General features: G+C 48.9%; 8 protein-coding genes across 8 annotated transcripts; 3 read left to right on the top strand and 5 right to left on the bottom strand.

Moving 5' to 3' along the window:
• Positions 1 to 225: 225 nt before the first annotated feature.
• LTR64_000596 (uncharacterized protein) lies at positions 226 to 2655 on the top strand (the record flags this gene model as incomplete). Its single annotated transcript, XM_064894980.1, has 2 exons — positions 226 to 2059; positions 2243 to 2655. 2 exons carry the CDS (start codon positions 226 to 228, stop codon positions 2653 to 2655), a joined length of 2247 nt encoding a protein of 748 aa, XP_064757667.1.
• A 4321-nt stretch (positions 2656 to 6976) lies between these two features.
• Positions 6977 to 7585, bottom strand: YPD1 (Phosphorelay intermediate protein; the record flags this gene model as incomplete). Its single annotated transcript, XM_064894979.1, has 3 exons — positions 6977 to 7244; positions 7296 to 7459; positions 7577 to 7585. The coding sequence occupies 3 exons, from the start codon at positions 7583 to 7585 to the stop codon at positions 6977 to 6979; spliced, it is 441 nt and encodes a 146-aa protein (XP_064757666.1).
• A 2813-nt stretch (positions 7586 to 10398) lies between these two features.
• On the bottom strand, positions 10399 to 11786 carry AAT1 (aspartate transaminase aat1; the record flags this gene model as incomplete). The annotated part of the gene is made up of 3 exons (XM_064894978.1): positions 10399 to 10560; positions 10613 to 11541; positions 11594 to 11786. 3 exons carry the CDS (start codon positions 11784 to 11786, stop codon positions 10399 to 10401), a joined length of 1284 nt encoding a protein of 427 aa, XP_064757665.1.
• Positions 11787 to 12596: 810 nt separating this feature from the next.
• Positions 12597 to 13430, top strand: LTR64_000593 (uncharacterized protein; the record flags this gene model as incomplete). Its single annotated transcript, XM_064894977.1, has 1 exon — positions 12597 to 13430. One exon carries the CDS (start codon positions 12597 to 12599, stop codon positions 13428 to 13430), a length of 834 nt encoding a protein of 277 aa, XP_064757664.1.
• Positions 13431 to 13474: 44 nt separating this feature from the next.
• On the bottom strand, positions 13475 to 15061 carry LTR64_000592 (uncharacterized protein; the record flags this gene model as incomplete). The annotated part of the gene is made up of 1 exon (XM_064894976.1): positions 13475 to 15061. The coding sequence occupies one exon, from the start codon at positions 15059 to 15061 to the stop codon at positions 13475 to 13477; it is 1587 nt and encodes a 528-aa protein (XP_064757663.1).
• A 334-nt stretch (positions 15062 to 15395) lies between these two features.
• LTR64_000591 (uncharacterized protein) lies at positions 15396 to 16064 on the bottom strand (the record flags this gene model as incomplete). The annotated part of the gene is made up of 1 exon (XM_064894975.1): positions 15396 to 16064. One exon carries the CDS (start codon positions 16062 to 16064, stop codon positions 15396 to 15398), a length of 669 nt encoding a protein of 222 aa, XP_064757662.1.
• A 69-nt stretch (positions 16065 to 16133) lies between these two features.
• On the bottom strand, positions 16134 to 16775 carry LTR64_000590 (uncharacterized protein; the record flags this gene model as incomplete). Its single annotated transcript, XM_064894974.1, has 1 exon — positions 16134 to 16775. The coding sequence occupies one exon, from the start codon at positions 16773 to 16775 to the stop codon at positions 16134 to 16136; it is 642 nt and encodes a 213-aa protein (XP_064757661.1).
• Positions 16776 to 19689: 2914 nt separating this feature from the next.
• REV3 (DNA polymerase zeta) lies at positions 19690 to 24708 on the top strand (the record flags this gene model as incomplete). The annotated part of the gene is given in 2 exon segments (XM_064894973.1): positions 19690 to 20024; positions 20043 to 24708. The coding sequence occupies 2 exon segments, from the start codon at positions 19690 to 19692 to the stop codon at positions 24706 to 24708; spliced, it is 5001 nt and encodes a 1666-aa protein (XP_064757660.1).
• Positions 24709 to 25136: the final 428 nt, after the last annotated feature.

Below are 25136 nucleotides of genomic sequence, written 5' to 3'. Positions count from 1 at the left end.
GGCTTGCGGACACGAAAAGTTCACGCAACGCGATCGCTCCACCGCGGTTGCCCCCTCAACGCGCGCTAAACTCCAACCCGTTCGAGATAAACACCTTCCATTCGGTCGCAATCTACATTAGATCAGCATACGTATTAGGCTGTGCAGCACATTGAAGCACCAATATCGCTTCGCATCAGGTCATACACAGCGTGTACTCGTTTTGAATGCATTAGCAGCATCGATATGGCACCATCAGTTGCTCAAACAGCACGCATTTTCGAGGATAGTGATGCAGACAGCAATCCGCTACCAAAGAAGTCATTTCCAAGTCCTCGCAAGAATAATGCCGGACCCAGCCCTTTGGGTGAACGGCACATAAACAGCCCGCCACAGGCTGTGAAAGTACCTTTGAAGGACGAACCTCAGTCGCGACCACGAATGCATAAGAAGACTGGAAGTGCCACATCCTTCAAGGGTTTCCTGCTAGGAAGAGAAAAGAGCAACGACGGCACAGTGAAGAGTAAGGACGAGAGCTCGAAGGAGAACAGACCTAAGAAGTCGAAGTCGGCCACGAACCTCGCGAGCTTGCTTAAGAAGAGGTCGAAGAAGGATCTAAAGAGTGAATGCAAACCTGAAGAAGTTCAATTACCGCCCTCACCAAGCAAAGCATACACTCCAATATGGGCGCAATTCGCTACCCAGCCGCTGGAGACACACGACGGGTCAAAACAATATCCAAATGCGCTTTCACCAAGATCTCTTGCAATCGGCACGCCTTCACTTACACCTCAATCATACTCCGATCAGCATTCAGCTAGTCCAGGACAGGTTCAAAGCTATTTTGAAATCGGACCTGAGCTGCGTAGGCCCCAAAGACCATATCTCGAAAAGCGAGGTAGTCGAAGCTCGATCTTTACCGAAGAACTGAACGACGAATCTACCTCTACCCGCCCTCCGAGCATGGACCTTAGTCAGGGTCGTCCTGAATGCTCACGTCAACAATCTGCAGATTCCAATGCTAGCTCGAAAGCGATACCTGTAGAGCAAAAGGCAGAGACGCCAGTAAAGAGCAAGTCCAAAATGTTTGACACCTTGGCTGCATTTAACATCAAGTCGCCCCGAGGTCGAGAGCCAGCCAAGGAAGTTCGGGCCGAAAACAAACTCGATACACACGACCTAGACTCTGCCTTGGAGAACGTGCTGGGGCGATATGATATTCCTCAAAATCTAAGGGACAATCTGCGTAATTTGAAACCTGAGGTCAAAGCTGGCCTCGTCAAAGGTGAGCGGATTGGCAGCGGCTCCTCGATTGATGAGACACATCTGTCTTCACGAAGCAATGAAAAGGAACGCCCATCTAGTAAAGATAAAGAGAACGAGGACGGCAGGCCAAGGTCGAGATCGAGGCCACGAAGCCGTGTGTTCTCGATTTCCAAAAGGAATAAAGACACAACGGCAGCAAAAGCGGATGAGTCGACTCGATCTCGAAGCAAGGGCAGGCCTAAATCAGCGGAATCGAGTGCAAGACCACTATCAGCCATTTCAAACTTGTCCACGACATCTTTGACCTCGATCTCGGCCAACGATGGTACCTCCACCCCAGGCGACTTCATCCACTACCTACGCGAAGTGCAGAAGCCAGAGCTTGTGGAAGTGGGCAAGATTCACAAGCTTCGCATCTTGCTAAGAAACAAATCGGTTCAATGGACCGATGTGTTCGTCAACAAGGGTGGTCTGGATGAGATTGCTCAGTTGTTGCACAGGATCATGGCTATTGAGTGGAGAGAAGAGCATGAGGACAATCTCTTACACGAAACACTTCTTTGCATTAAGGCTCTTGCTACAACCAATCTCGCCATGCAGCGACTGGAAAGCATGGAGCAAGATCTGTTTCCAGCCTTGGTGAAGATGTTGTTCGATCCCGAACGCAAAGGCCCTGCCGAGTTTAGCACAAGAGCATTAGTGATCTCGATGCTGTTTGCTTATCTGTCGGCGACATTGCACATGGACAGTACACAGCACGAGAAGCGAGCCAGAGCTGTGTTGAAGCTTATTCGGGATCCTGACCAAGAAACTGGTAAGCAGCCACTTGACTTTGTGTCACAGATGCACGTTTCTCGGCCATACCGGACCTGGTGCAAAGAGGTGACGAATGTGACGAAAGAGGTGTTCTGGATCTTCTTACATCACATGAACGTGGTACCAGTGGTGCAACCTGATGAGAGGCAAACTTCTTTCTGCCACGCATATTTTCCTACAGCTAGAGCACCTCACCCTGCAGCACCATATGTTGGAGGCGTCGAATGGGAGGCCACTCAATACCTTGCAACACACCTCGATCTACTGAACGGATTGATCGTGTCAATGCCAACGCATCAAGAACGCAACCAGCTACGTGAAGAGCTGAAGCAGTCTGGGTTCGAGAAGGTCATGGGCGTGAGTCTGCGTACCTGTAAAGAAAATTTTTATGGCAGTGTACATGACGGACTGCGTTTCTGGGTGGCAGCTGCCACAGCAGATGGATGGTCCAGAGAAGATGTGCGGGCTGGACCACCACGGGAGGCAAGCAGTCCTAGGAAGAGTCCGGTCAAGAAGAAACAGGAAGAAGCACCGCAATTGAAGCTAGATGTTGGACTGAATGCACCTCGTAAGGCCGATGATGGTTGGCTGTAGATTGTCCAGCCTTGGGTCGGGTTGTTTCGATGAAGGGATAGGCGCAGGCATGGAGTTGGGATCAAGGGTATCTTTCTAGATTCATTCTTTCGACGAGCATGACTTTAACGATATGAGTAGCATGAGGCAGCACGTAATGAACAAAATTACTTGACGAAGATCTGACTTCCCATGAGAGCTCAAATGCCGTGGCGGTCGTTGTGCCTTATTGCCTGAGCTGTGTGGATCTCCAACGGTCGAACATCGGTACGGGATTGAAACAGACCGACGGTGATGAAGTGCTGGAAGTGTGTGAGGAGCACGCTCTGCTTCACACATTCAACCTCTTCCTACCTTGTTAATAATAGATCAGTGCATCTCAAACCACGGCGTATGCATGGATGTTGTCCAAAGTCACGCTATGCCAACTTAAAGCAATTGTTTTCGTTCCAATTCTTGTAATCTTCACTTGTTGGCAATCAGCTTTGACACACTTGACGTTGGCAACATGTCGACAACGATAACAACTGCGACACTCGAGACCTCGAACGTACGAGGGTCTTCAAGTAAGACGCGCAACCTTCCTGCTCGAACTTCGCGAAATCCTCGATCGAGTCTTCGACAAAATTCACTTCTCTCAGTTCCAGCCTCCGCACAGGGTGCGCCCCAGCCAGAACCTGAACCTCATGGATTCTATCCTGCCATTACTCATTTCACCGATGCGATCACAGCCCTCCCTAGAGATTTTCGCAGACACACTTCACTTTTGAAAGAGGTGGATGCAAAAGCATGGGCTTTGGAAGAGAATCTCCAAAAACTACTCCAGCAATGTCTACACGAGCGTCAAACGTATACTTTCATGTCTGGTGCTCAGACTGTTGCTGGTTCGGTCAGCAGTACGATCGGCGACAACCCTACAGCAAGCATTGCTGGCAGCATTATGGGCAACGTGCTCGATACGGCTTCGCAGTATTCTTCTACTAGCGTTGACCACGACATCTTGCGCAGGCGTAGGATATTTGGTGAATTGAGGCAAAACTTGATGCAGATGATCATGCCGCTGGACGAAAAGAACCACGTCATCAACAATGCTAACGAAGAACTCTCTAAGCACATCCGGCGGCAGGATGAGATCTGGCCCCATATCGCTCAGGAGATATCTGAGGAGACTCGTCTAGGCAGCTTAAGACACTGGGCTCTGGTCGACCTCAATCCAACCAAGAAGACGGTGGCTGCCACTGCGCGAGGACGAGAAGCTCTACTACCGGATAATGAAGTCGCTGAACGAAGTGAGCGACGCAGGGAAGCTGTGGCCCTGGCTAAAAAGCAGAAGACTGCACCTCAACCAGCTGACTCTGATGCTGAAGCTCGCAGACCTACGCGGAAAGGTGTAGGCAGGAAGGTCCAAGAGATCGAGGACCTTGCGGTGACTGCTCCTCCAGTTACCCTCAATGGTAGTGAGTCACAATTAGTCAAATCCATGAAAAACAGAGCTGTCTCAGGAAAGGCCATGAGTGAGGTCATGAAGAAATCCACTACGAACATAGGCTCTGGAAGTGTCGCTATGTCTCGAGAGAACTCGCAACAAGAGAACCCAAAGAAGCGCAAAGCTCCTACGTCAGCTGCAACAGTCGCCAGAAAGAGGTATGTACAACCACCACAAGTATCACATCTAGCTAATGAGACATGCAGGGTCAATGCCACAACTCAAGAATCTCCTAAGCTCGCTCAATCACCTCTGGCAGCCACCTTCGGCAAAGACGTCCATAAGAAAAGTCCTGCACTCTCCAATGGTCGCCCGGTCAATGGTCGTGGTCGACAAACTTCAACGCAACAGCTCGAACCGTCGAATAGACCTCCTTCCTCAGCTTCGAGAAGAAATGGTGTGACTGCGACAGGCACAGAGCTAGAAAGAGTGACTGCAGCCACTGGCAAGACTGTCAACGAAGTCAAACAAACGATGAAGGAGACTATTACCAGTAAAGGCGAGAAGATGCTCGAAGAAGATGTCCCTGACAGTGTGGATAATAGAATGCGGGGCGGTATCCTGCTCGAGCGCACAGGTAGTAAGTCCAGCCAGTTGCGACGTCAAGCACAACAGGAGAATTCGTCTGGCAGAAGAACAGCTAGTCCCAGACTCCATGCAGCTTTACCTGTCGAGAGCAACAGGAACGGCAAAGGTAGGAACAAGACTTCAACACCCGTTTTGGGCACATTCACGGAACCGGCAGATATGAGCGAGTCGACACCTGAAGTCGCAGGCGCCACAGCCGAGAACGGAGGCAGTTTCGACAGCAAGCTCAAGCGACCTGCCAGGCCAAGAATAAAGGATCACCACGGTTTGCACGACTCACTATCTCCAAAGGGACTACCTACCAAGCGACAACACAAAAAGAACAGTTCTTATTCCGCCACTGCGGCTCTAAGCGCGAGACGGGACGCGGATGACGAGACACCAGCCGCGGCTGCTCGGAAACCTGCAGCAAGTCGCACAAACAGTCGATTGACAAAGAACAACAGCGACGGCAGAGAAGTAAGCTCAACACCTAAAATTGGTGGTCCTACCACCGACATGGTCGAGGAACCAGATTCTTTACTCACAACTTCTGTCGAAGACGTCGACAACACGAAATCCACCTCTCGACGCAATGGTCCACGACATGCAAGCTCGCTCCAACTCGACGTCAAACCTCCAGGCACCAACTCCTCTAAACCCTATTCCCCAGCTCCCACCCTCAAGAAAGAGACAGAGCCTGCCCTCGGCTCACCCGGACCAGAAGTAGTCCATCAACCTCGGGAGCCTCCACCTAGTAGCAGCCCGCCTCTGCGCCAATACACACCCGTACCATTTGATCAGCTCATGAGCGAGGACGAGGAAGATCCAAATGAGCAGCGATACTGCTATTGCGGCCGCATCAGTTATGGCGAAATGGTCGCTTGTGATAATGACGATTGTCTTGGAGAGTGGTTCCATCTTGAGTGTACGGGGTTGAGGAGCCTGCCGCCGGCACGGTCGAAATGGTATTGTGATGTGTGTAAGGCGAAGATGATGCGGTAGAAACGCCCGAGGAGGCGGAAAGGAAGAAGTCTTCGGGAGATAAGTACGTAATGACTAGTGTAGAGAGAAGAGAGATGAGAAACGCTGTAATTGTCTGCTCACCGAGGACGGAATTGATCATCTTGTAGGATGCTGTCCGCGTGACATAGGTTCATCTTTCACTTGAATGAAGATCTTCGCTTATGGGCAACACGATGAGCGCTTGGCCGTATCCACGCAAGCCTGGTCGAGATCGTGCGCACGCAAGACGCGTAGTCGTTGCCGACCTGTTGCGAAATCACAGCGCTTATGCTCCTGTCTCGCGTCTGTTTCTATCTTCCAGGTCCTGGTGCAATAAGATGAGAGGAGACGAGGCGAGAAACCAAGCAGCTTTGCTCCCCTCCAAGCCCCATCGAGCAGGAGGACGTAGGACGGTCTGTATCCGTCGGATGTTCTCGTTACAGTCTGAAGCCAATAGAACCGGACGATGTTCGCTGCAACTAGGAGTACCCGGACCGATGTAGATACACGTAGCGTCTGGTAAGAGTCAGCAGTTATTGTTTCATACAGGGTATAGTGACCAGGCTTGGAAAGGATAAGTCCCTAGCGGCTTGCTTACTTGTCAAGCGCGGTCTGTGGTTATGTTCAGTATCGCGGTGCAGTTCAGTTCTAGGTGTCTTGGAAACGATGAGAACAAGACAAGGGGAAGGGAGGGTCAACAAGAAGGATTTGGGAGATGCGAACGAAAGCATGGATTGGGTGTATGGGAGAGGCGTTGCAATGATCGATCGTATGGAGGATTGACGCAGCGTGTACGACCGCGTGGTCGCGGGACCTTGAATCGCAGGGCCAATTGGTATAGGAACGCAGAGTGCTAAAGATGAGGTGACGTGAGGTATCCTGTGGTATTTTCATCGGGCAAGAGTGAAGGTGCCGTGTTATGTGATGTCAGAGAAGGCCTGGTACAGACGTGAACATAGCGCAACTCCAGCACCACATGGGATGACTCCAGCTACAGTACTGAACAAGCTCTCAGCACAGCATGTATGGTGAAAGTTCATCTCAGGGATGGCAAGTAACAAGAGAACGGGTTGGCCTCATGAAGAACAAGGTGTTTGAAAGTGAATGAAACCTTGACGTGCTTGCCTGCTTTGTGGACTGTAGTGCTGTCAAGACATGCTAGGTAGCTATCGACCGAAGCCATATATGATCGGGCAAGTGATCTCTGACTGCTAGCCTGCGTGTTAGTGTGTGTTGTAGAGGAGACCGCTGTTTAGCTAGCATGCAACCTGCTATGGTCAACGATCAACCACCTTCTTCCAGTTTAGCGTAGTAGTCTTCCATCAACTTCTTGATCGTGCGGTAGGCGACCTGAGCTTTCTCGATGGACTGTCCAATCAGCTTCAAACATTTTTCATCGTCGTCTTCGTCGTGAACGCCAGACTCGTCTTTATTCTGGCCATAGTGCTGTATCTTTTCGCACTCCTCTTTCACTTTCGTAAAACCCAAGGTGGCCGATGAGCCTTTCAAAAAATGGCCAAGGCTGGAGAGTTCTGGAAGATCGCCCTTTTTCCTGTAACAGGGCTTAGTTGAAGTTGTCTGCTGACTACGCTGTAAAACTCACTTCGCTGCATCCATCTTCACAAAAGTCGTTTCAGCCTGGTCGAGAAAACCGAAGACGATTGACTTGGAAAATTCGTGGCCGCCCTCTTCTTCACCTTCATCCATGTCTAAGATCTGTTCGAATGTACTTGTGTCCACATTGTCACCGAAGTCGAATTCTGCTTCCTATTACAGCCAGGAGATCAGTAGCTGTGCAGCGGAATGGTGTTTCTGATGACGGCCATAGTCATTTTCTGGTCTGGTCTATAGGCCTGGATGAGGTTCGAGTGGCAGGAAACGTACTTCGGCCATGTTGGCTTATGTCTTACAAGGTAAGCTGCAGAAGCTATAGAATAGATGATTCGAGAAGAGGAAGAGCCTAAGAATTGACCAATCAGCAAGCTGTGAAGAAAGAGGGCAGTGTAGTGGTTCAGGCTATTCCGCACACCTGATCAACCCAAGTGATAGTCTGAGTAGTGCTGTGCGTTTGCGGCGGGTTTACGTCGCTGAGTATCCAAGTACCGATTCCGGACGTCTCATGTACACCCACTTTTCCATAGAAGAGTCCACGAGGGTGCTTTTCAATTTGAACTCGATGTTGATAGCAGTCAGAGCTCAATACTTCGAAAGATCCGAATCCCAGTCAGCAGCGCCATCCCACATAAAGCACGAGTAAGCTGTTGATGTCTGCCAAGAAATCCTAAGTCTAGTGTCTGCAATCCCCAGTAAAGTGACGGAAAGTGTGAAGGGTACGCAAGAGAGGTGTAATCCAGGGTCCCAATCTCAAATCCACAGTGGCAGTACCCGCTTTCAACCTTGGACTGATCGACTGCGGCTCTGAGCATGCGTGACGAGCACTTTAGTAGACATTTCAATGGATGCCGAGCCGTGGGAAAATAGTAGATCGGGTGGAGCTGCTTTGTGTCTGAGGAGGAGGAGGGGCTTCCTGACTTGACACTGTCGCTGACACAATTTCCATGGACCAACAGAGTGTACCGCCATGTGAAAGACAATCAAAACGGTAGCACTTACGTCTTCTTTCTCGTGACCTGAACTTCTGAGCCTTTGGGAGCAGGGATTAGAACGGCAACAATTTGACAATCAAGGGTTTTGTGGAGGATGCTTCAGCGATGCTTGAGAAAGCGTTACTCAAGGATACAGGAGACGAAGTTACCGTAACGATCGGCGTTTGGTGAGCGTCAAGGCTGCCGATTGTGTGTTGGATGTGACTATGCACAGCGGAGCAGGACCAAACTAGTGGTGACTGATTGAAAACAGACGATCAATACTCGAAGTGGTTGAAGTGCGGGCTACAAAAAGAACAGCAGATATGACGAAGTTAGTGTGAATTTGACAAAGTGCCCTCACGACTGTAATAAGCTTTCAAAGTGGCCCACTATCGTTGGGAGAACGACAGAAGAATCAGACATTCACTTTCACTCGAAGCGCTTTGGTGTACCTTCTTATCTCACTACGGATTTGACGGGTTTCCTCAACCGGGAAAAGCACTTTACTAAGTGAGAATTGAGACGAGGCAGTAGGCAGGCACGTACTGGATGTAGTCGTAATACGGTATTGCAGGCACGAAAATCCCCACAACAACGATGGGAGAGCTGACTCGGTCAAGGCGGAAGGATTTGGTAATTCGTCTGTTTGCAACACGTTAAATGGTTCGACGTTTGCTTGGCACATTCTGCTCGGACATCGTCCCAGGATCATGAGAGGAGTGTGCCGACTAGCACCCGGATCAAAGGTGCAACTTTAATGGCATGGAGCTTTTTCTGGAATTCAATCTAGTGCTAGGACAAGACGCCCGCTGAAACGAAGATCCCTCAAATGTATCACTAAAAAACAATTATACGAGTAGGTAAGCGAGTTGAGCTACTCGGATAATAGAGACTTTGCACGCGGTCGTGGTCAGAGAGGAAACCAGTGGGTTGTCGGGCGATCCATTGTGCTGCATTTTGATCCAGTTCGACGTCAGTGACGACCCATTGGACATCATCAAGTGGGTTCGCGCGTGGCAGTCGCTTGTTGCAGTAAGCACAACAGAAGCTTCGTGCAAATCTGCGAGCTCCAAACAACCCTTTCGTGCAGCTTTGCTGTTCTGGGAGACCTTACTCCAGAACTGCAAAGCTTTGCGTGTCACCAATGCTTCCTCATCTTACCAAATTGTTGCCTTGAATTGATTGTACTCTTCGGTACTCATGTAATGTCTCACCACGCACCTCGGAATAGGTTTGGAGTATGGCGTCATTTTTGTCGATCGATCGCCGCGAGCAGACAGGGTCCAATGCGGTCAGCCTCGTAGCAGGTGCAACGGTGAACAGAGGCAGCAAAGCAGTGGCGGCTATGAAGCTGTGGGAAAAGGGAGAACAAGAGACCGACCTTCTTCGATTGAAGAGTGTTGCGTCGTGGATACATGGACAAAGTTGCTCTGGTGCATGCTGCAAGCTCCGATTTAAAATCCTCTTCGAGAAATGCAGGGCCCGGAGGCATGGATCAAGGACGCTAGGAACAAACCTTCGGCGACACTACGTCAAGATGCATTAGCCAGGTTCACTGAACGCACCTTCTTTTCACGGCCTCAGACGCCCACAGCTCTTCCGTTCAGCTGAACAACTTGAAGTAAATGTTTCAGCGGCTAATTCCTATTTCGACCCCCAGCAGGCAAGCTGTCTGAGCAGTGCTTAGCCGCCATCATGTGGGGACCGACATAGAGCTACTACCTTCAGTTTTGCTTATCCGATGTAGACATGCACTGTTCAAGCGGTTCTCCGGTGTAACCATAAACAGGTTTGATTTCGACTTGGACGATGAATCTTAGAGGTCAAGACGTGTTTTAAGAGCACGTGAATCGAAAGGTGATTTTTCAACAAGACTTTGTCGAGCCTACCACCTATCTATGTGCCTATGGAAGTTTCCTCTTCGAGCCGATTGGAGGGGTCGACAAACGGGCTCTTGCACTTTTGGCGAATATCCCTGCTCCAAATGTTGTTTCATAAGAACCTTGTCGAATGAGGAGCAGAATTGGCTCGAAGCCAAACGGAGGTGATGTGACAGAGGGTGGACTTGCTGCAAACTGCTCGCCTTGGTAGCTTCGATCTCCAGGACAAGCCCCAGATCTAGCCAGTTATCTTGAAGATGGACTCAGCAAGACGCTTGACGTTTCCTGACGTGATACCAGCAACCGAAATTCGACCGTCCTTAGTAGCATAGACAGAATGTTCTTTGGCAAGTTTATCCATCTGCTCGGCCTTGAGACCCGTGTATGCGAACATACCAATCTGCGAATGCATGAGTCAGTCTCTGGACACAAAAATGAATGAAAAATATTACCTGATTCGTGATGTGGTCCCAGTTCTGCTTGCTCCCAAGCTCCTCCAGGTTCTTCTTCAGTAGAGCTCTCATCTCAATGATACGGTCGGCCATACCCTTGACCTCGCCCAACCATTGCTTGTTGAGGGCTGGATCGTTGAGGATGGTGGAGGCAATACGTGCACCGTGGACAGGAGGATTGGAGTAGAGAGGTCGGACAAGAATCTTGATCTGAGAGTCGAGACGCTTCTTCTCTTCGGTAGACTCGCAAGCGATCGAGAAAGCTCCGACTCTTTCACCGTACAGACCCATGTTCTTTGCGAAACTCTGACTCAAGATAAGTCCATGACCTTGCTCGATGAATAGTCGGACAGGATAGGCGTCTCTGTCGGTGTCACCACTTGCGAAGCCTTGGTATGCCATGTCGAAGAAGGGATAGTGCTCTTTCTCCTTCACAACCTGGCTGATCTGCTGCCATTGCTCGGGGGTAGGATCGATACCGGTCGGGTTATGTGCGCAGGCGTGGAGCAAAATAATCGACTTGTTTGGGGCGGCCTTGAGGTCGGCAACCATACCATCGAAGTCAAGACCAATAGTGTCCTTGTTGTAGTACTTATATTGCTTCACCTCGAGACCAGAATCGCTAAACACTGCCTTGTGGTTTGCCCAGCTAGGAGTTGGGATGTAGATGGATTTGCCATGTGGATAGAATCGTTCCAAGAAAGCACCTCCTATTCTGAGTGCACCTGTACCGGATATCGACTGTGTGATAGCGACACGATCCTCTTTGATGACTGCCGAGTCTGCACCATAAGCCAGGACAGCTGCTGCCTTTGTGAAAGCTGGAACACCAGTGATGCCAGCATATTCCTTGTCCATCTGAGATGAGATGACCTTCTCTTCGGCAGTACGAACGGATGGGAGGACGTATGGTTTACCCTTGTCATCACCTATACCGATGTCAATGAACGTCACAGATCTTCTGCGGTTGCCACAACGTACGATATGCGCCTACGCCTAGGTTGATCTTCTCCGAAAAGCTATCCGCTTTGTATGCCTCTGTGATACCTAGAATGGCATCAGGAGGACCTTGCGGCACATTGCTCCAAGTGGACGCATATGCAGCTCGAACCACGGATTGAGCCTGGCCTTGACGAGCCAGCAGTCGAGTAGCTGGTCTAAAACTTGACAACATAGTGAAATGTGTGATATTGATAAAACAGATCGCGTAACCGCTCAAGAAGGAGAATGCAGGAGATCTAGAGAAGATAAAATGGATGAAAGAAATTTCCTATAGAGCTTCAGGGATGCGAATTTGGTTGTGAAACTTCCACTGTCACCGCGAATCCCTCACTTTTCGAGACAAGCTCAAGTGAAATCGTTCTCGGGCGAAGTGAAGCCGATGGAGCTAAGGATGTCTTCGCCCAGACCTGCCTCCAGGAAATTGAAGCTTCCCCAGGCGCCGGACGAAGGCAGATTGAGCTCCCGTCTCAAGAAACTTAGCCGACGAGCTAGGAATGTGACGCGCAGCACACCAATACACCTTACACGCCTTGACACGTGCACGTGTATGTCTACAACCAGACGCGTCTATACCGGGGCTGATGTAAGTGAAGGTGCATACATTTACCAGCTTCGGGAGTTGACTTGTGTGTTGTTCACATGTAAAGCTTTCACGAGCCGATATGTGAAAGGACATCCTTAATCATTCAAGTACATCCAGGAGGTACTTTTGATGCTCCACCCACTATCACGACCTTGGTTATAAGCCTGGACTTGCTATACGGAGACACACATTTGCGTTTCACTCCACCTTGTCCGATTTGCACTTCTTTCCACTGCGTTCTGTATATAAAAGATGTTCTCTCAATCAGGTGTAAGCACACGTCTACTCATTATATCTGACACGCATTCAGCATTGCCAGATCCGATTGGACAACCAAGTTGCCCATTCTCACAACCATTTCACAGGGCTGATGTTGCGATCCATGCAGGAGATCTTACCATGACTGGCAAGTTATCAGAACACAAGCGAGCTGTGGCATTGTTGAAGTCACTGCCAGCGCCTCTGAAGATCGTGATTCCAGGCAATCACGATCTTACATTAGATCGAGCATACTGCTCCGAACATCCTCGATTATACGAGTGGGATCATGATCATACGGAAGAGGAGCTTACCGAAGCGATTAGTCTATATACCAACGATGAAGCTATTAAGGCAGGTATAGTGTACCTGGTTGAAGGCACCCGGTCATTCACCCTTGCAAATGGTGCTCAGATGACCGTTTACGCGAGCGCATATACACCGGAGTTCTATGACTGGGCGTTCCCTTATCCTAGAGACCTCGACCGTTTCAATAACTCCGAGAGTGCAACCCCGTCGAATCCTGTACCATCGTGCGATTCTGAATCTGATCCTGGTCCATCAGACGTGTATGCTGGCAAAGCAGTAAATCTTATGATCACGCATGGTCCACCGAAAGGTGTATTGGACAAAACGGCCACTGGGCAGGACGTTGGTTGTGAGCATCTAATGAGAGCCGTGCAACGATGCAAGCCACTTCTACACTGCTTCGGCCATATACACGAAGGATCCGGCTCCAAGAGGATGATGTGGTCAACAGCCAATAATTCTGTTCTTGCAGCTGAATCTAATACTAGGATGCAGAACTATGATCTACTCAGTGAGCAGCAAAGGATGTTCGTTGGCTATATTGATGCTACCAATATCCGGCACGGAGCGGAGACAGCGTTTGTGAATGCCAGCATCATGAATCTCCAATATGAGCCTGTCCAAAAGCCATGGATTGTGGATTTGAAGCTACCTAAAGCCCCCTGAGAAACAAGTCTTTTTGCGCAGCAATATACCTGAACACCTCCCCTTCATCGAGGCTGGCCACCAAGCACAGTAGCTTTCAGAAGGTCTAGGTGCTTGTCTGGAGGCACTACAAATTTCCACGCATTCGATCCGGATGACTTGTTGGCCGCTGATATAGTTGCACCACTTAACGGACCAGGCTCTAATACTTTGAAACCACGTCGTCCTTGTGGACTATCCTTAATAGTGATTAGGGCGACCAAGCTCGACACGTAACTGTTTCCAGTGTTCCGTACTAGCAACCAAGTCGACGAGTCGTCCAAGTGCAGAATGCTGTCGTATACTATACCCTGCAGATTGCGTCTGAGTGTGTTTGATCTCAGAACTGGCGGTTCATTGTCAGGGTCGATACTGCTACAATACAGTATCAACGTATCGTGCTCGCGCGGAAAACACGGCTCTGGCCGAGGACTCGGACCTCTTGCAGACATCGCTATGCCTTGAAAGTACGGCTGCGTCCTTTGGTAGGATGATACAAGGTCCATAATTTCAGCCAAATATCTTGCGTTACGGAAGAATGCACGTTGCGAAGCTGGTACGTAAATTTCTCCTTGAGTGTGTTCGGACTGACCCTCGTGTACAGCATGTCCGCAAAACCGGAACACGGTCAGGAAGAGATCAAGCACGCTGACACCATACCGGATGGGAAACCTTGGCCCTTCATCCGTCAAAGACAGCAAGGCATAGACGTGATCCAGTGGATCAGCACATTCCCGATCGCCGAACATTGTCAGAATTCTGAATAGATTGTACTCGTTGTTGTTCCACCACTTACCGTAGTCGTGTTTCAAAGCACTACCGACACGCCAGGTAAGCTCCCTAGGAACACTTGTGTATGGCTTGGACAAAGCATAACTTTTTGCTGTCGAGTTGTGTATCAGACGATTGTATTGTGACGGGCATGGAAAGCGCACGTCAATCAGACTGATGAAATTTGCGAACATGTGCCAAGGCAAGCTCGTAGACCCATGCAGCAGATAGTTGTTCGAGGATAGCAGAATCTCCTGTGCGACCCAGACTCGATTCCAATAAGGAAGACTGCACAACTCGACCACACTCTGCCAAATCTCGTCTTCGTCAACGCCTTCAATGGATGGAACACTGTCCAACTGATCAGCGTTATCGACACTCGACGAACTCCAGACCAGGTTCATCACCCTAAAAGCCAGCGTGATTCTCGAATTCTGACTTCCTGCACCCAACCAATTGACAACCATACTCGCAGACCTGAAAATATCCCCCATAATTCGCACTTGCGCGTTCCGCTCCAAGACATCATTCTGATTGATACACAGCGCATCAATCCAGAGCATCATCGCCTGCTGTTCGCGTATCACGTCCAGAAACGCCCATAAATTAGGTCTGACGCGAAAGACGTGTCCATCGAGTAGTATCTCGTGCGAGACGTCAGAAGTGCCCCATTGGTATGACAGCACTACGTATTGAGCGCTTGATAGACGAGTAGTTTGTAATTGACATTGGATGCGACCTTCATTTAGGGCACTGGAGACTTTGAGGAGGCGGATTTCTTGACTGGTGGAATTGAGGCGTTGGTAAATTTGACTTGGTGAGTATGCCACATTTTGAGTCATGTGTTTGTGGGTTTCGTATGAGGTTGCTTTGTCTGGATTCGCATGCTGAATTCAGAAATGGTCACGAAGACATCTTGCGAGGCGTGAAAATAAATTTGTCGTAACAGAGAGTCATAGAAGTGGGATGGCGATGGATCTAATTAATTTGGTGAGCTATAATTACTAGTATTGTAAGCGAAGATGCCGGTACCCTTGATATTGCTGTTCGAGCCTGGACCCCATTTGATTGATCTTGACACCCGCAACAAGCACTTAAACGAGTTGATAGGTGACTCTACTAGGCTTATTGGACTAGAGAAGCGTGTCACTCCTACCGACAACTTGTCAACCAATATTAAAACGATGCACCACACCACACTGTGACCACGGAACAAAATGACCACACTGCTGTCAACGACCATATTTTGGGTGGGCAATAGAGGTCCTGCGCCATCCTCACAAATCCGATCCAGAAAACCCACTGCGCGATCCAAGGTATCAGCAAGGCAATTACGAGAGTTTTCAGCTCATTGAGGAGTCTCGGCTTTAGACCCATATCCTCGATGTATTGTGCAACTCGCTCTTTCTCCGAAACGTACGGCGGCGGATCGTCTGGTGGATCTTCCGGTTTCTGCAGTGACTCAGGCCAGCTAGAAACATACTTGCCGTCAAAGAGAGAATATGTCCTTGCTCCAACCCAATAGAAACCTCTGGCAAAGTACAATGCTGCCATTTTGATATAATATGGTATGCTCACAATAGCTTCTTCGACTATACCGCCAACTAGGGTGAACGTGTATACCGCGCGAAGGAAGGCAATATCGACCGATACTGTCCACAGAAGTGCACCAGCATACATGATGAGCGCGTCACTGCCGTGTGGGGTGTATTTCAGATGACCAAGCAGATAAAACTCGTTGACTCTAGCATGGTTAATGCTGAAACCCATATAAACTGCACCGAAGGCCTGCAAGATAATCTCTGCCATCAGTGCCGCGACTGCAGAGTCGAGATAGGTCGTCATGTCCTTGCCGAGGCGCTTTGTAATATAGACGAGAAGGATAACTAGCCATGCCAGCCGGGGCCGAGTACATCACAGGAGTACCAGAGGCAACAGAGGAACATGACGATAGCCTGGAGTTCTGATGATGAGAAGGGCGTTGATGACGTTCCCAGCAAGGTTGATCGCCACTGAAAGAAGAGCGGAGGCAGGCCACCATTTACCGCCTTCTTTACCACCGAAAATGTGGCATGTAACAAAATAAACGACGTGACGGTTTGCTGTAATGGTTGACGCCAGGAAGACTACCGCGTTCACAATAGCGAAAGAGACCAGTGCAGACTGGACTTTAGGACATTGTCCCAGCTTTTCAGATGCTTCAATACTCGGTCTGGTGGCTGTACCATTGGCTAGCTCCAAACTGTTGCTTTGAAGATCCCACCTCCAAGGGAACAGCCTAAGATATGCTGTGTCGGTCAGATTCGTATAGTCTGGCCAGCTCGAGGTGAAATTCAGGGATGTATTGGCAGTGGTATTTGCCGGTGATGAATTTGACAACACTCCCTCGCACTCGGGCAGAATATAGTTTAAATACTGGTTGGCCTGGGAACCTGCGATACATAATCCGGTGCATCTGTTCTCTATCAAGGCCTCGCAGTAGCATGAGGTTTCATGCGTCGTGGTGTTGGCACAAACTTGAATCGATTTGTAAACATTTGGACACAAGCTCGTCATATTTGCGACACATGATGGTGGGTTGTCGGTACTGAACTTGCTAAGATACCCAACGGGGTCCGTAGATACTGCAGTCGACGTCGCAGTTGAGCTCACCGCAGCAGTTGATGGAGCTTTTATAGCCGTGAGGGACCATTGGTAGTCCCACCCCAGTGTATGGCCTGCAAAATAATCAAGAAACTGTGCAGGAGGCCATACCGATTGAAACACAGTGTAAGAGGTATCCTGACAGATCGTTTCCGACGCTATCATGCCGAGGACATTCGTTCCGCATTGTATGCCTTGGTAGAGATCACAGTAAAGCATACTGGATATCACAAAAGCCGAGGAGCCCCAGTTCGGGTCATTATAATCGCTAATGTCCACATTTTGGCATGACGTAGTGGTCTTGACTGGACATTGCCCGCTTGAGGCACAGCAGATCTCGTTGCCAACCACAGCACAGGTAAAGGTAAGATTCGGATCTCCTGATATGAAGCCGCAGAGATAATCTGGAAAGCCTGAGTATTGTGTTGACTGCTTCCATACAATTACCGCAGGGGCCTCAGTGATTGTGCTGCTAGCTGCCACTGTCGTTTGCCGAGCATGTATCCCGAATTTGGAGTGTGCTGTATCATGTGCCACGGCGCTCGTATTGATAGGGCTAGCCGGGTTATATTGGAGAGTGTTCGAAGGGGATCGCAATCGGCAGCCTGCTACTGCATGATGTTGACTATACGACAGACCTAGAGGAAGCCTACCCAGGACGATTGCAAAAATCGACAAGATGTTCACCCTGGACAATCACCAGCCTTGCAACTGACTGACACTGACCTTGATACCAGATGGCCATGATGTGGACTATCTGTGCTGAAGTGCTCGCGGAGCCTGGCACCATGTCAGATTGACAGGTAACGAACACGTAGGAAATCACTGTGCTCTTTTCAGAAGCAGTCCTTCCTTATTAAACGATAAGGTGTACCTAAGCGAGCGTATTTCCCGAAAGGTAGCTGAGGTAAAGATAAGTTTCAGGGATGCCAATAACGATTGGTGCCAAGACTTGTGGTTGACAAGCCAAACGAATAAAGCTCGCTGCGAACACGAGATCGAGATAATCGCCACCAAAGATACTGTCGCTTGCGGAATGCCCCTGCATATTCAGAAAGTCTTCAATTTATAGCTTGTAATGATTAAGAACGTCGTTCATGATAACACACGACACGTACGAGGTGCCCTTTCCTGTTTCAGGTTTCAGACCTTAGATCTGAATATGCTGTAGGCATGCTTGCAGCAGAGTCTCAGGGTGTGTGCTTCTTTCCTACAAGCCTTCTAGGGCTTGAGTGTGTGCGTGCATGTTGCGTTGTTCCCATGCTATACAAGAAGATGCCCGGCTTTGCACCAGCTATCACAAGAAGATCCCAAGGAAGGGAGTTGCGAAAGAGCAAACAACAAACAAGAACATGCAGCTCGAAGATGTAGTACTCTGAAGTCGAGACCCGGCTGAACCATAGTAACTTGATTGCGAAAACGTCGGACCAGTATAGCGTGCTGCATTGTCGTCACCACTGGTACCGATCGGAGTTGCTGTTTGGTATGAAGTGGGTGTATGATAATTTGTAGACGTCCGGTCAATCGATGCGGACGTGTAGACAATATCTCAACAAACTGTTAGCATACATATATTGGATGCAATGGAACACAAACTCTGGGTTGCGGTTACTGTCCCAGCTTCAGCCTCAGTTGTCGCAGGCGCGACGTTTCACATAGCTCCATTGCAGTACGTGGTGCAGACAAATATGGCGCTCTTCAGATCGATCATATTGCTCGTAAAAGCCCGGGGTATAACACTGGACAAGTACGACAGACCGGTAGCACTTGTATCGTCTCTGCAAAAGCAGTCGTTATACCACGTCGAGCCACCACAGCCAACGTTGTCAGGTAGCCAGTACAGCCTATCTCGAACACAGGCTCTCTGAACTGAATAGATGGCGAGGTCGTCCGGTGATACTGTTCCTTTACAACTGACAAGCTGGAGAATAAGAGTAAGTAAAACCAGTAGTATCTTAAGAAGGATATCGATGTATGTTTGAGACGACAGAAGGGAATGCAGGTGGAAGTTACTGTACACGCCTGAGTATATTAGCCAATCGAGTAAGTTAATGAAACCTTCGATCAATGGTTGTGGCATTACAGTCCCTGGACGGTTGGCGTCCGCCACAATACCGAGTGTATGCTCGTTCTGGTTGATCCTTCATAGACGCTGAACAATGCGCTGGTAAGATTGCTGTCCATTATATCAATCAAGGGATAGGTAAGGTTCGTTCCGAACACTCGGTATGATCACAACGAAGCTGTGTCGTGCCCATTATGCCTGGTCAAGCACTATGGTATTTTGCATAAGACTACAGCTGGGCTTTTTCTTCGAGAAAGTGAGTGCATTTGAGCGAAAGTCAGCGAGGATTCAACGCACAAGTACAAGTTGTGGTTTCTTATTCGGTAGATGGGTTATCGCTCTTACTCGAGTAACAGCTTGCTCAAATGAGGATGCGTGCTTCTAGATAGGGTAAGTAGCCCTTACATACATTCATTTCCGGCTTACTATCGGCACTTATATGACACTATTCTCGAAATGGTTAGTAGCACTCTACGCGTTCGAGCACTTGCACGTGTCGAGATGGAATTCCCAGCCACCCGGCTCATATCAACCTTCTAGCTCAAGTGCTAGGTTGGAGTACACTACGATGCACTGACAAACGTACTGTTCGACAGGCGTTGACTTGTCTCGTATCTGACACATCGAACATTTGCTGGTGGATGTGAATCGATCTCACTTCGCGTCTTAGGCAGTGAGGTAAACAAGAGCGACTGCTTGAAATGAGTTGCTTCGTCACAACAACATGAGCAGTCTTGAACCCCTTCACCTGCATCCTTCACAATGGAAGACCTTTTTCGATGTCGGATAAACAATGTTGACCACTACCAGGCTACACCAATCGCTGATTTCGACCCTCCTGTTCCTGATATAAGAGCTGGTTTCAAGGGCAAGGGCAAGAATGTCCCTAAGGTTCCGATTATACGCGTCTTTGGCGCAACTCCTACAGGCCAAAAGGTTCTGATGCATATTCATGGCGTATTTCAATACACATATATTGAATATAGCGGAAGTCTACAGAAAGAGCCTGTTGATGTCGCTATTCAGACCTTGCGGACGTCGATCGATCATGCACTTGCTGTCAGCTTTCGTCAAAATCCCTACGATGAGAAGAGTAGGTATGTGGCACATATCAGCTTGGTCAAGGGTGTCCCCTTCTATGGCTATCACGTCGGCTACAAGTCCTACTTGAAGATCTATCTCCTGAACCCTTCCCACATGACGAGACTTGCCGACCTTTTTCGCGAAGGTGCTATTATGAAGAGAGTCCTCCAGCCTTATGAGAGCCACATGCAATACATAGCCCAGTGGATGTGTGATTATAACCTGTACGGCTGTGCCTACCTCGATTGCGACAAGGTCAAATTTCGAAGTCCTGTGCCCGACTGGCTTGAGATCAGCCATCTGCATCCATGGCATGACCAGTCTATTCCCTCATATATGGTCTCCGATCCTGCTATCATACCAAAACAGAGTTATTGTGCACTCGAAGTCGATGTTCGTGCTGAGAACATCGTGAATCGCTGGAACATCGAGGCACGAGACATCCATCACGACTTTGTCGAGCGGCTGCAACCCGTCTCTGCAAACAAAAAGCTTGTTCAGAGCATGCGAAGTTTGTGGAAAGATGAGACAAAACGACGTAAAATGCGTATGGGATTGGTCGACCTGCATAGCACACCCTTCCCAGCGGATGTATTGATTTCCATGTCGGCTGATCCACGCAACATTGATCCTGGCGGCTGGGTTCACGAAGAAGAGTTCCGCAATAAGCTTGGACAGCTAGCACAAGAAGAACATGAGAGCGCAGAAGCTGGAGTCCTTAACTTCGATAATTTTGTCAAACCTGTACCACTAGAAAATGAGGTACAGACTGCGTTGCAGAGTGTGGAAGACTTGTACAGTCATAATATCGAAAAATTGCTCAATACCGAAACAGACCACGAAACTCCAGCCCGAAGCACCCAGGCTGTTGTAGATGGAGCTCTCATTCTCGGTGCTGGACTGGCAGACGAAGCAGGCAATAGCAACTCGTTCTTGGAGACACCATTGTCGAAAGCTGTTCAAAGTGGTACTGACAGTTCTAGCTCTGTCTCGAATGTCATGGAGCCGATAAGCTCAAATGAATACGCATCATTCGGGATTAGGCAAATCAATGACCTTTCTAAGCTCGAAGACGATAGCTTCAAAATACCTTCGGATTTTCTCCTAACCAGAAAGCCGAAGAAATCAAGTTTGAAGCGAAGGGGATCCAGCTCAAAGGACGGGGAGACTCCACAACCGAAGAAACCTCGTTTCATTGACGATGTTGTAGTAGACGTGGACACAAAATTGCCACAATATGGATTTGGACTACACGATGATGGTCGTGCTGATGAATCGGCAGCTCCTCTCGGGCAGGTCCTTGTTCCTATTGAACAACAAGACGCCGACATGCTGCAACAGTTCGAAGCTGCTTCTAAAAGTCCTAAGAAGACCTCTCAGCAGTCCACATTACGCTTTGCGGTCGTGAAGGACCCGAACGACCTCAATACGATTAAACGATTGAGCCAGCAGAGTAACTCGCCTGAGAAGAAGTCCATAGCACAACCTGAAAAGACAGCCTCTAAAGCTCCGATAAACTCATCTGTTACTCCAGTCAAGCCTCTTGCGAGCTCACTGGGAAGCAAGAAGAACCCGGAGTCTCCTGCAAAATCACCAGGATTGATATGTGGATTACCACGACCGAAAAAGTCCAATATACTTCAAGTGCTAGCAACACCGCCACCTACCTCCAGCCACGTCATAAACTCGATGAGAGATAATGGACTGCCAGATATTATCTACCAGGGAGCATACTACAGCCTAGAAAAGGATGTACCCGCAATCAATCGGGAGTATGCTGGCAAAGAATTCAGGTTTGGAAGCATTACCGTACCATATTTGCCAGCTTTCGATCCACTCGGTTTGTCTTCGGACACGACTGAGAGGCAAATGTCCGTCACATTTGATGAGGGAGGGGAAGATCTTGCCGATCGTCAAAGACGACAACGATGCTCATACAGACATTGGTCCGTTGCAGCATTACCACCGAGTCGTGCGAAGGTGGCAAAACATTTTGCTCGCCATGTAAACAAAGGACCAAATTACAACGTTCAGACGACCTCGCGTGCGCGAAAGGATTTGTCTCAAATCCAAGGACCGACACAGATTAATGGTGGCTTTAAGTACTCCCTGAGGCAGGAAAGTACCAGCGTCCAGCACGAGACGCAGTATATGAGTGTTATGAGTCTCGAAGTACACGTAAACACAAGAGGAACATTGGCTCCCAATCCTGAACATGACCCAATCACATGCATCTTCTGGTGTTTTCAATCCGACGACGAAGATGTAGTCGTCAATACAGACGAGGCTGGTACTCATGCAGGCATTCTTGCACTTGCTGAAGAGAATCCAATGTCCAGACGAATTTCACAGATTGTGCCTATTGACGTTGAAGAAGAACAATCTGAACTGGAACTTTTGACTCGAATGGTCGATATTGTTAGACAATGGGATCCGGATATCCTAACGGGCTATGAAGTTCACAATAACTCATGGGGCTATCTCATCGAACGGGCACGACTGAAATACGATTTGAACTTCTGCGACGATATATCAAAGATGAAGTCACAATCACACGGCCGCTTTGGGAAGGACGAGGATAGATGGGGCTTCAACCACACCTCGACAATTCGAGTCACTGGACGGCATACTATCAACATCTGGCGAGCAATGCGCGGCGAGCTCAACCTCCTCCAATACACTATGGAAAATGTAGCATTTCATCTCCTCCACAAACGTATACCACACTACACCTTCGCAGACTTGACCAAGTGGTACAAAAGTCGCAATCCTAAAGATCTAGCCAAGGTCATCGGCTACTTCTCAAACCGAGTCCAAATTGATCTGCAAATCTTAGAAGCTAATGAACTTGTGCCTAGAACAAGTGAGCAAGCTCGATTAATAGGTGTGGACTGGTTTAGCGTCATCTCGCGTGGCTCGCAGTTCAAAGTCGAAAACATCATGTTTCGAATCGCCAAACCTGAGAATTTCATCCTTGTGTCACCAAGTCGACGACAAGTTGGTGGACAGAATGCTCTTGAATGCCTCCCACTCGTTATGGAACCGCAAAGCAACTTTTATACCAGTCCGATGCTTGTGTTTGACTTTCAGAGTCTATACCCCAGTGTTATGATTGCCTACAATTATTGTTATTCGACCTTCCTGGGCCGGGTTACCAATTGGCGCGGTACGAACAAGATGGGTTTCACAAACTACCAGCGTCAGGAACGCTTGCTTGAGCTTCTGAAAGACGACATCAACCTTGCACCCAATGGTATTATGTATGCAAAGCAACATGTACGCCGGTCTTTGTTAGCGAAAATGCTCAGCGAAATCTTGGAGACAAGAGTCATGGTCAAGAGTGGAATGAAAGAAGACAGAGACGACAAAACGTTACAGCGACTCTTGAACAACAGGCAGTTAGCACTCAAGCTCATCGCAAATGTCACCTATGGGTACACATCGGCTTCATTCTCAGGCCGCATGCCGTGCTCAGAAATTGCGGACAGTATAGTTCAAACAGGCAGAGAAACATTAGAAAGAGCTATTGCGCTTATTCACTCTATCGAAAGATGGGGTGCAGAAGTGGTTTATGGTGATACAGACAGCCTCTTCGTGTATCTCAAAGGTCGTACAAGAGAACAGGCGTTTGCCATCGGCAATGAGATCTCAAAGACCATTACGGACATGAACCCACGGCCAATCAAGCTCAAGTTCGAGAAGGTTTACCACCCGTGCATGCTGCTCGCAAAAAAGCGGTATGTAGGGTTTAAATACGAAAATGTCAAGCAGACGAAGCCTGAATTCGAGGCGAAGGGCATTGAAACTGTACGACGTGATGGTACGCCAGCTGAGCAGAAGATTGAAGAAGTCGCACTCAAGATGTTATTCCGGACGAGTGATCTAAGTCGGGTAAAATATTTCTTCCAGGAGCAATGCAGAAAAATTATGCAAGGACGAGTCTCGGTGCAAGACTTTTGTTTCGCACGCGAAGTCAGGCTTGGGACTTACTCAGATCGTGGTCTGCCACCACCCGGGGCTTTGATCAGTGCACGCAAAATGCTGGAGGACCCACGGCTCGAGCCACAATATGGTGAACGAGTTCCATATGTGGTCGTTACTGGTGGGCCGGGAGCAAGACTCATTGACCGCTGCGTTGCGCCTGACGTGTTGCTGAACGATCCGCAGCAACAGCTTGATGCTGAATATTATATTGGCAAGAACATCATTCCTCCGCTCGAAAGAATCTTCAATCTTGTGGGGGCCAACGTACGACAATGGTACGATGAAATGCCCAAGGTTCAACGCATCAGACAAGTCAATGTGAGTGGGCAAGAGCTCTTACCTAACGGCAAAACCGCCAAAAAGAGCACGTTGGAGTCATATATGAGAAGTTCGCACTGTGTGGTATGTCACCGAACAATCGACAGTGTGGTGCCGCTTTGCGCTAGCTGCCGCAGTCAACCTGCTCATAGTCTTTTGGTACTGCAGTCGAAGCTCACGAAAGCTGAGAAAAGAAAGGTTGATTATGACCGGATATGTCGGTCCTGTTCTGGGTTTGCGTGGGGTGAGGAGGTTCGATGTGATAGTAGGGATTGTCCGGTGTTCTATTCCAGGGTTAGGGCAGGGACAGTTAAGGTTAATAGTACGGCACTGTTGGCGTCGGTGATGGAGATTTTGGATCAGGATGCTCAGACGGGTGATGGGCTTGAGTGGTAATGGTTTTGGATGTGCTACATGTATTGGCTACGAGGATATGGCGCGATGAGGCATGATAGTGAATTTTACTATGCTTGTGCATGTAGATCTAATAGTAGTCCACACGATCCAATGACAGACTGGTGGCAGTACTCATTCTGCATGTTTGCTCTTGATTGTACGGAATCCAAGATTAATTTCAAGCTCTATCAAAACGCGTCCACGCTCAGACAGGCGCGATGCGAACTGTAGGTAAAACTCGTAAGTCAGCCGACAGTGGGAAGATGCAAGGGTGGACATGGTTACAAGCAGCTCCAGATATCCGCAAGATCATTCACCTTGTAACGCTCCAGGTATTTGGTGCCCGGCAATAAACGATGAAAACCAAACGAGTGCGTGAGTTTGCTCTCTGAGAGAGACGGCGTATTTGTCGACTAGTGGTGAGACAG

The sequence above is a fragment of the Lithohypha guttulata genome, assembly GCF_036872675.1.
Source record: "Lithohypha guttulata strain CCFEE 5908 chromosome Unknown scaffold_1, whole genome shotgun sequence".
Classification (NCBI taxonomy): domain Eukaryota; kingdom Fungi; phylum Ascomycota; class Eurotiomycetes; order Chaetothyriales; family Trichomeriaceae; genus Lithohypha; species Lithohypha guttulata.
This window is presented reverse-complemented; position numbering and strand designations above follow the sequence as displayed.